The 10,652-nt window shown below is 36.1% G+C and overlaps 1 protein-coding gene across 1 annotated transcript in view; it reads left to right on the top strand.

Moving 5' to 3' along the window:
• Positions 1-333: 333 nt before the first annotated feature.
• The window catches only part of NKAIN3 (sodium/potassium transporting ATPase interacting 3), a 267,112-nt gene continuing 256,793 nt past the window's right edge, over positions 334-10,652 (top strand). The window contains exons 1-3 of the mRNA XM_088022887.1: positions 334-426; positions 479-616; positions 8,248-8,328. Coding sequence (XP_087879013.1) covers positions 334-426; positions 479-616; positions 8,248-8,328 — 312 coding nt within the window. The remainder of the gene's footprint in view (positions 427-478; positions 617-8,247; positions 8,329-10,652) is intronic.

The raw sequence follows: 10,652 nt of genomic DNA, 5'->3' as shown, positions 1-10,652 counted from the left end.
GGCTGTCTTTGGCTCAGGTCCTGATCTCAGAGTCCTAGGATCAAGCCCCATGTCAGGCTACCCCGTCAGCGGGGAGTCTGCTTCTCCCTCTGCCCCCCTCCCCCTTGTGCTCACTCTCTCTCAAATAAATAAATAAAATCTTTTTAAAAAAATGATGAACTCATATCATAGAATATGATACTCTAAAATATCTGCCAGGATTTTCTACTGAGAAAATGATTTAAGGAGTATATGTCAAGCTCTCCAGATGGGTTTAAAATCTCATTATACTTTATAACCTCAAAGTTGTCTTAGCATATTTTCAGAGAGAAGTTGCATAAAACAGTACATGAAATGGGTGTCACAACTTTAGTGATGATGATGTCCATAAGTGTGATTGAAATTGAATCTGGAGACTTCTCTAGGCATGAAATAAATATTAAAATGGTGTGATGATGCTAGGATTAGATGCTAATGGACTCTCTTTGCTTTATTTTAGCTCTCAGCATTGGAGAGGCAAATCTTTGACTTCCTTGGCTTCCAGTGGGCACCAATTCTTGGAAATTTTCTACATATAATAGTCGTCATATTGGGTTTGTTTGGAACCATTCAGTACAGACCTCGATATATTGTGGTGGTAAGTTTTATTTTTATCCTGTCTCTCGCTACAAAATTACTAAAAGAAGATTAATGAAATATCATTAAGTTGTTCCCTTGGATATGATGTGGTATTGCTGTTCGAACCTTTAGGTATTGAATTCTGTTTGGAGATGCTAATCTGTGGGAAAAATGACTCAGTGAATGTTTACAGTGAGATCAAAGCAACATGAGTGTAAGTGTGAGACACATAGTCCAACACACTGTGTAAATGAATTCAAGTTTCACAAGGAAATCTAAAACAGGGTTTGGATAGAGTAGGAGATCTGGCTGTGGTCTGGATGTCCACATATGAGTGATTGTAACTAGGAATAACATACCTAAAATACTCATTGAGCCTAAATAAATATACAGTGTTCAGTAGGATTAGTGAGTATTTTCTTGCAATGCAGGGACATTGGCTCACTAGAAGAAAACCATAGACTTAAACATATGCCCTCTTTCAAATTTGATTTAATCCAGGCACAACTATGGAACAAATAAAGCTACACATTTTCCTGTGAATGCATTAATTCTCTATTTTGAATCTCAAATTGGTTTTTTATTGTATCTTTCCCCATATCACAGAGGTGAACATAATTGGCCCACAGCCGACTCTGAACTCAAAATGGCTGCCCGGGGCATTAGGGAAGTTTGATATCACTCAGCCAGCTGCAGGGACTAAACAATTTCTGCTTTACTTTTATTCTCTGAAAGCCAGCCTCTGCTAAGGCACTGTATAATCTGCTAGAAGGATGTCTCATGGAGTAGGACTTGTAGCATAAAACACTTCAATATGCATAATATCAGACTATTATATTGGATTCTGTTTTCTAGTTTGTTGCTGTAAACACAGCACTTTGACTCACTGCAGACTTTTTATTTTATGATGTTGGTGTTCTGCGGAAGCCCCAAATGCCAGGTGGCTGTGAAACCAGTCGCCTTTCTGGAATGAAGCTATTGGTACACATTAGTGACATTACCTAGTCCTGTTAATCATGCCCTCTACATACTAGCTTTACACACTCTCACAGCTACTGCCTTGGTTGAAGCTTCTGCTTTTTCTTCCCAGGATATGGACTTCCTGCCTGCTTTCAGCCTTCCTACCTTTCAGTGTGTCCTTTGCATTTTCCTAAATCACTGGCTTAAAACTCTTGGCTAGCTCTTAGCCGGATAAAATCTAAGACTATCCTTGGCTGACCACCTGACCAAGCATGGATCTCACAATCAGTCTGTCCTCTCTCCTTCCCTTCTTTCCTTCTCCCCTTTTCTGCTCCCTTCCTACCCTCCCTTCTTTTTTTTTTTAAATTTTATTTATTTAAGTAATCTCTACACCCTATGTGGGGCTCAAACTCACGACCCTGAGATCAAGTCACACACTCTTCTGACTGAGCCAGCCAGGTGCCCCTACTTTCTTAACTTTCTTCCTCCTTTTCTTCATTAACTTATTCATTCAAATCCTATTTATTAGATTTCTACCATTAGGTTTCTACCTTGTTTTAAGTGTGGGCATGTTGGTGATCAAATACAGACCAGGGGTCTGTGGAAGTGATGAAAGGTGATGAAAGGAGTGTTTTCCGCATGTAGTTCCTTGTCTGTTCAGAGTCCATTCATGATAGAACTGGTGTCATTTCTTTCTCTGGTGTCTTTTCTTTGCTTCCCTCTCCCCCTTTTCCCTTTTGTGCATAGGAGAAGGAGGATTTAGATCTTTAAGAATCTTCAAGAAAAATCTATTAGAAAAACAATCCATGTTTTTGCTCATGTGGATTTTCTCTTTTAATGCGGGTGGCAATCAAATTTCTACCTTTTTTGTTTGTTGGTTTGCCATCTTATTTAAGACCATATCCCAGGACGGGAAGAGAAAGAAAGCAATGAATTGATGGGAAAGGCCTCCATACTAAAGATGCTGTTGGGTTTAATTTTCACAAATACCTATGGGTATGTGTTAGCATCCCTAATTTTACAGACAAGGAGAGGTTAAGTGACCTACCCCAGGAACCCAGATGGTTAAGTGGCAGAACTGGATGTGTTATTGTTAGGTTCTTGAAGTTGATTTATCATTATTATCCTTTGTTTCACCACCAGATTCCAGATTATATGGTGGCATTGCTGGTGTAAATTTTGATATTGAAAATAATCCTGCCCTGCCACCTCAGCTGATCACAGAATATTGTTACCTGTGTGGGATTCCAGATTACCTCTTTTTCTAACATGGGTATAAATTGTCCACCGGGGAGAAATGTTTGAAGAGTCCTTAATCCACAAGCATGCGAAATCTGTTCACAAAGACTGCCTTTGATGGGAAGATCACGTTGTTATTGGAAGGATGGCTAGGTCATGTTATCTTCTTCACACCACGGGCAGTTCATCCCTGAGTTGTTTCCATGAATCCTTTGGTTTGGATCTACCACTGGTGGCCTGGGATTAATTCTAGTATGAAAAAGTCAGAAAACAAATATGGCGTATGTCAGGTTAGTCAAGGTGTGCCTCAGGAGGCACCAACTTTTCAGTGGCAATGAAAGGAGTCCTGGATCAGAAATTCATACTGACTTTTCACTGAGCAGGGAAAGAGATTTTGATTGCAGGAGATTTTTTCTCCAACTCACCTGCAGTATTCTTAGTATTAGCCTCCTTTGTTGGCTGAAACAATCACCCATAATGCCGGTTAAATTTAATCCATTTCAAAGTAACAGACATTTTGGAGCACTGAAACACAGAGTGTAAGTTACTGCCATTTCTGACAACAAACAGGGTTTATCACAGCTGAATTTAAAGAATTAAATTCATAAACCCTTATGAAAATGGTTATGGTAAAGGACCACGCAGAACAAGCTCTACAGTGTCTTATCGGCAAACTTCTGGCTTCCTGGCATGGAAAATCAAAGCTCATAAAATTGCTCCTTTGCTTACCTCTTCTGCCCACCGCGCTCCCCTATCTCGTACCAGCCATGCTCAACTATTGTGTTTTCTAATGACCACATGCTGTTTCTTGCCTCCTCTGTTTGCACACACTGTACTTTCTGCCTGGAATGCCCTATTCTCCTTGCCCTCTTGGAAAACTCTTAATAATGCTTCCACTGAATGGTCATGTCTTAAGAGCTTTGCCTGAGCATCCTCCTCCTTTCTGCTCCCATGGATCTTGGTGACACCTTCCACCCTAGCGCTCTGCACAGCGACAGCCCTTGCTTCTAGCCTGTCTCGTTCCATTCACCCGTGTCCTGCTGGCAGGCTCATTGCCCCTACCCATCGTTGTATTCTAGGTCTCTCCCGGTATGCATGGGGCTTTAAAGATACTTACACTCGAATGAGCAAAGAATAAATGAATTAAAGGATACTGGATGAAATTATTTTATAGGATGGACTGGACAGTGGATACCAAGGTCAGTTGTAGGTTTGAATGCACCTTTTTGTGTTTCTTTGACTATAGACAAAATGAAGCAGAAAGCATAAAGTACTGTTCTAGAATCTGCTGTTTCCTCCTGTTTATTCCTATATCAAATATTTTAAATCTTACATAGAAATTCCAAAATGAGATTCTGCCCTAGAATTGTTTAAATCTTTATTATTTCATGGGCAGTAATTTAATTAGGCAGTTTTAAGTTAATTTAAATGCAAAAGCATTAGCTAGTTTAAATTTTTTGAATAAATACCAACTTTGGAAATTAACTCAAAACTGCTTTTAAAAATGAAAAAGAAAGCCAAGTTAATTTGCTAGGTCCACAGTTTAGTTATTGGGACTTTTATGGCGAAGCTCATGTGCAAACAAATAAGAACTTGTGTAATTTGAATTGTTAACAGGAAAATTTCCCTGCTATGTCACTATAAACCTCCTTCCTGAGCTTTTACTCAGCATGACAGTTAAGAGTGTCCATTTTCCATTTAATTGGTCCTATATTAAATCCTCTCCACCAATTATTGGGTATGAAGACTTGGGACATTAATTTGTCCCATAGTTAACTTCATATGTAAAAACCTGACTCAGATTGTCTTTAAGAATTATATTATATAATATATGTGACTTGCTTAACATAATCTAACACAGAGTAAGTGCTTGGTAAATGATTGAACTGTTCAATATATCTTTTTTTGCTTTCACTCTGCTTTTTTAGCCATTAAAATGAAGGGGATGCCACATTACTCTCTTAAAGTTCTTCTGGAAATGAATACTAAACTCCAGAAACTGTTGGAACAAAGAGTGACCAGGAAATCTACTTTTTTAAAATTATAAGTCTAACATATTGTACATAATACTATATCTGATTGATGCACATGTGAATAAATGAATAAATGGCCTTTCTGGTAATTGGAAAACAAGGTCAGGAAGTAAAAATAATTCATGTTATAGACTAATTGCTCAATGAGAAAGAAATAGACTGCAAGACTTCCAGAATTCATTTCAATTAAAAAACACTGAAATATCTTTGTAAAACCATGAAATATTCAGGAAGCTACTTAGAACACACGGACTTTTTTTTTCATCTTATAGGCTTTATCTATGTAAATTGGGATTTAAAATATGTGTACTGAACATAAGCAAAGTACAACAAATAAAAAGGTAGCTAGATAATTACAAAGAGTAATTTTTGCGTATATTGGGAAGTTGTCTTCCATACTGCAAGTATATGTATTTGGATATATGAGCATATAGGCATGCTCCATGATAACCAAAAGGTATGTCTTAAAGATGGAGTCATCTCTTTTTTAATTCTTGTTTCGGTTGAATTATAAATAAAATAACCCATGTCAAAAAGAATACATATATTGGGGCACCTGGGTGGCTCAGTATGTTGAATGTCCGACTCTTGGTTTCAGCTCAGGTCATGATCTCATGGGTCATGGGGTAGAGCCACATGTCTAGCTCTGCCCTCAGCAGGGTGTCTACTTGAAGATTCTCTCCCTCTGCCCCTTCCCCCACTTGTGCATGCGCACATGCATGCTCTCGCTCAAATAAAACGTAAATTTTAAGAAAAAGAATACATATGTTGTCCTAACACTTCCTGTGTAGGTAAATGCCAATGGATGTGTTTGTATATCTAGAGATTTCTTTCCCTATATCTCTATGTACAGCCTTGTGTCCCCATTGCAGGGTGAGGTATATAGTTTTCATCTCATAACAGTCCAAAATTCAGTCATACAAATAATCTTTGTTCTCAACAAACCAATGTATCAGAAGAAAGAAGTTTACAGTATTGTTTTTAAAAAACCATAACATTCATATCATGCATAATACATTAGTTGCCAAGTACAAAAGAAATTGTTATTCAAATACATTGCCAGTTGTGGAATTATATAAATGAGACTAGTTTTTGGAAAACTGGTAATTTGGTGAATTGGTCATTTGATAAGTTGCAAAATTTGGTGAAGTATTAACTTTTAAATTATTCCATGGTCCTTTGCCTAAGATCTTTTAAAATGAAGCCTATCATGTAATACTTAAGCATCACCTCTGGAGTCAGACTGTTAGAGTTCCTCTCCCAGCTATGACACTAAGTAGGTGGTCAAATGATTACTCTCTTGCTCGGTTTAGTGTGAAGGCTGAATAACTTGATACATATCAAGTACTTAGCACAGTACCAGGAACATAGAAAGTGCTTAACACAGTACCAGGAAGAGAGAAAGCAGCAGAGTAATAACTCATGTTATTGTTAGGAATTTAGGAACCTACTCAGCCTGATAATTTTATCTTTGAAAGTTTACAAGTGGCATGAATCACTTCAATCATTGAGTCTGTGCTGTGATTTTTAAATAGAGTTGTTTTATTATGCATTTGTTGTAACTATGAGTTGATTGTCTTTTCTAAAAGAGTACTTAAGTATTTAAGTTCGCTGTCCTAATAATTAAGAATCAAATAGTTTTACAATGACTTTTGTTTATTTCCTTATGTTAGTCTTACTTTCTTTTATGCCCTTTCCTTAACCTTTGTCATTGGTTTTTTTTCTCATGAATTAGTGGTCTGCACTATTCTCTCATTCTAATAGACTCATAATTAGATTAATTTAGAATGAAAAATGTCAGACACCAATTAGCAACAGCTTTAAAATTTGTTGTGGTGGTTGTGGCTTGATCAGTTTGCAAAAAGTATACATTGAAGATAAAAGTTAGCTATTTTCTTTGTTCATGGGAATATTTTGTGGTTTAAAAAAGTGTATTTCAAGGCAGTTGGCACATTTTTAAAACTAACTCCATTCATACCAGAAGGCTTTACTAACAGAAAATATTGGCAGCATCAACAATATCTACAAATACCAAAACCTCACTGTATATTTTAATTTGTGTTAATGTTTGAACGTATTTGCCAGCTTCTCTAAATTTCCAGTGATTTTGGAGCCTTAACTCATAATTATAATTGCATTATTCTTAATAACAAAGCAAAAGCAAAACCCCCTCTCCAGAAAGAAAACAAGATGTATAATGTGACATCAGTGTAACCAGTTATAGAACTTGGCACCTACATGAGATTATTTTGAAAGCCTTTTAAAAATCATAACTGAGAGAAAGACACAAAATGTAAATTAAATTTTATGAATAGTTAAAAGCTCCTGATAAGGTTTCCAACAGGAACATGGCTATTTTACAGTGTTTAAATTCCTAATTTTATTATTTGAGACAGCTAATGAAATGATTTCAATAATTATTTTAATTTGACAATAGCATGTGATGATTAAAATCACTGATAAAAGCAGTGATTTAATTAGTATGTCTATTTAAGAAATTAAGAATTTATAGATTTTTGTGGTAAAGTAAAATGAATGAGAAAACCATTGTGTTACATTCCCAGAGTAAATTCCATCCTCAGTCATCCAAGCTATTACATATGTCAGTTCTATATCTCAGTTTCTTCATCAGTGACTAGGTGAATTGTGCCCTAAGACCCTCTCCACCGATGAGTTTTGATCTAAGGCTACCTTAATTCAGACTGACCAATACTCTCAAGGAAGGCATTTCCTAATACATATTACATTAATAAAACCAATTAATCAGTAAGGCGAGCATGTTTAGAGTCTGTTGGACGTGATTGGAAGGTATTTTCCCATTGTGGAAATCTGTCGTTTATTTGCTCATTCTTAATCCCATTTCTTAATTGTTGTGCTTTTTAAAAATATATTTTATATGATTGCATTGAAGGCATACACACTCCACTCATACTAAAATAGTTCAATAGGAAAGCTTGTTAATTTTACTACAAACATCCATTTTCAAACAGGATCTTCACTCAGGGATATGGAAGCGCTGAGTTTTGACTAACATTCCTAAAAATTTGACAGCTTATAACATTAACTAAAAGATAGATAACCCACAGAAAATTTGCATAATTGTATTCCCTGGAAAAACTAATACTCAGAAAACAGAAATCAAGTCAGCACTTGGATTTAACTTTATCTGCAAGCCAGCAAAACACTTTAAAAATAAATCTAGCTTTATTGGCATCTACTGAAAGCCGAAGAAACTATTGGATTTTTAATTTCTAGATCTTAGGGGACCTCATAAGGAGCACTCTTTTCTGAGCGCACCCTACTTCTTCCCAAAAGACTTAGACTTATTGACATTTTTATTATTGATTTATTTAGTATACATGCCTTTCATCTCTACATTTTTTCTTCTCTTTCTCCCCCTTGATCCCTTTCTCTCTAGTACACAGTATGGACTGCCCTCTGGGTCACCTGGAATGTGTTCATTATCTGCTTTTATTTGGAAGTAGGTGGACTCTCTAAGGTAAGTTTATAATGCGTTTAAATAAGTACGCTTTAAAAAGAGTACACTAATAAATAATTATTATGACTGTATGTGTGTGTATATATAGAGAGAGTGTGTGTGTATTATATATATATATATATATATAAAGAGAGAGAGTGTGTGTATGTATATATAGAGAGAGGGGGGTAATCTAAATAACATTATAAATGTAATACTAATCAAAAATAAGTTTGGATACTGAACAGGAAAGAATGATCTTGGGAGCTTTATGGTTTAACTATGGCTTTATGGTTTGGTTTGTTAAGCTGTACTGAAACTCAGATGCCAGTGTATCCTCATGTCCAGTTTAAAAAGGCCTAATGTCACAGTGACAACAGCCTCAAATGTTAAGTGAAAAATGGTTTTGAGCGTTCTCGTAATTTAAAGTGGGAATGGGGATTGACGGAAATATTAATGTAATAAATATGAATAGCAAGTTGCTGTCTTTGCTTCAGTATTAATTCTGAAAAAATAAAAGTTTGACAAAGGATGAAAGCCTTATATGTGTAAGTGGAGGATATATTCACTAACGAAATGCATCTTGAAATTCTGCTCAGACAGAAGAGAGTTGTCTTGATGCAACATGTTACCAGCCTCATTTCTGTCTGTCTACAACTAGTGTCAGCAAAGCACACAATTTTCACTGTGACTCCTGCAGAACCAGCTTTTGACTGCCATCCCAATGTAAGAGCATCTTGGGTAAAGTTTCTAGCTGTGTTTCTCATACATTTTTCTCATAAGCCAGCACAATTTTTACTTGTAGAAATCATAGAGAAGAAATGTAACAGTGTAAGTACTAAGAAAGCTGTAGTGTTGTTGTTGTATTTTGTTTTTTCTTTTTTCAGATTTCTCATTATTCACTCTATGTGTGCTAACTTATTCTATTGTATGATCGTCTGAAAACTTCTAAGTAACATAATGGCCTTCTACTAGCATTTGCGGGTTTAGATCTTAGAAAATTTGCACTGACTAGCACAGACTCAGAATTGTTAGGCTCCATTGAAATGCATAGGGTAACAAAGAATTTTTGATTCAGCTAAGCAGCAAAAATCCCTGAAGGATTTTCTCCGGAACCTCCGGAGGTGGTTACTCTTTATTCTACACTATAATAACCTTATAATTAGAACTTGTATTCATTTTCTCACATTGGCAAATGTGTTCAGGAGCCAAAAATGACATTTTTAATTCTGACTTTTATACAAATGCACAAGCACCTACCCTTAATATTTGTGCCATTAATCACATTTAACCTCTAATTTTTAAGACAGAAAAGAGTGCTTAAATCAGTGCCTAGTTATCTTCTGTAACATGCAGATTATAAAGTAATTTTAAAATGCAAATTTTATGAATATAATAATTGTGAATAATAAGCATAGCATTTTTCAAACCATGGCATTTTGTATCTTGTAATTTGAATGGTCATTTGTTTTAAAGATTTTATTTATTTTATTTGAGAGAGAGAATGAGAGAGAGAGAGCACATGAGAGGGGGGAGGGTCAGAGGGAGAAGCAGACTCCCTGCTGAGCAGGGAGCCCGATGCGGGACTCGATCCTGGAACTCCAGGATCATGACCTGAGCCGAAGGCAGTCGCTTAACCAACAGAGCCACCCAGGCACCCTTGAATGGTCATTTTAAATCATCACTGTACTGGGTAGTAATTCTCTTCTATTTTCTTCCATATAAACCAATTTTTTGGGAAAAAAATGAGACCAGAAGAAATTTGTCCTATGGAATTGGTATTATGATATGCTAAAAGAAAACTGAATTTCAAATCCCAAGTCTTTCACTCAAATCTTGTCTTTAGCACTTATTAACTATGGGCCCTTAGGCAAATCACTTAACCATGCTAAGTCTCTGTGAAATATAAAAATGGGACCAGTTTGCCAACAAATGGTAGTAGTAATCAACACTTGTTGGGTATGAAGCATTGTTTTAAACACATCATTTATGGTAACTCAGGTAAGCTTCAAAACAATGTTATGAAGTGATAAGAAGATAATAATAGTAATCTTTTTTTCCGTATCAGTCTGTTTTCCCTCTGCCGCTCAAGGTAACTTTTGTGCACTGCTTTTTGTAACTGCTTTTCTAATATCAATATGCCTGTTAAGGGTTTTTTCTTTCTCATTTCTTTGGGTGCAAGGTTAAAAATGATGGCTATACTAGTCCAAGTCACTCATTTTATTACGCATTCAAATGCCATTAGGCAATCAACCAAGTATTCTAGGTCGTTAAAAGGATAGATGACGCCAAAGTGAGCATCTTAAAGATTTTCTGTTGTTCTCCTTCTATTAACTGCCTCAAAG

The sequence above is a fragment of the Eumetopias jubatus genome, unplaced genomic scaffold (genome assembly GCF_037043125.1).
Source record: "Eumetopias jubatus isolate StellerSeaLion01/CBP00866 unplaced genomic scaffold, mEumJub1_p1.0 scaffold_4, whole genome shotgun sequence".
NCBI lineage: Eukaryota > Metazoa > Chordata > Mammalia > Carnivora > Otariidae > Eumetopias > Eumetopias jubatus.
This window is presented reverse-complemented; position numbering and strand designations above follow the sequence as displayed.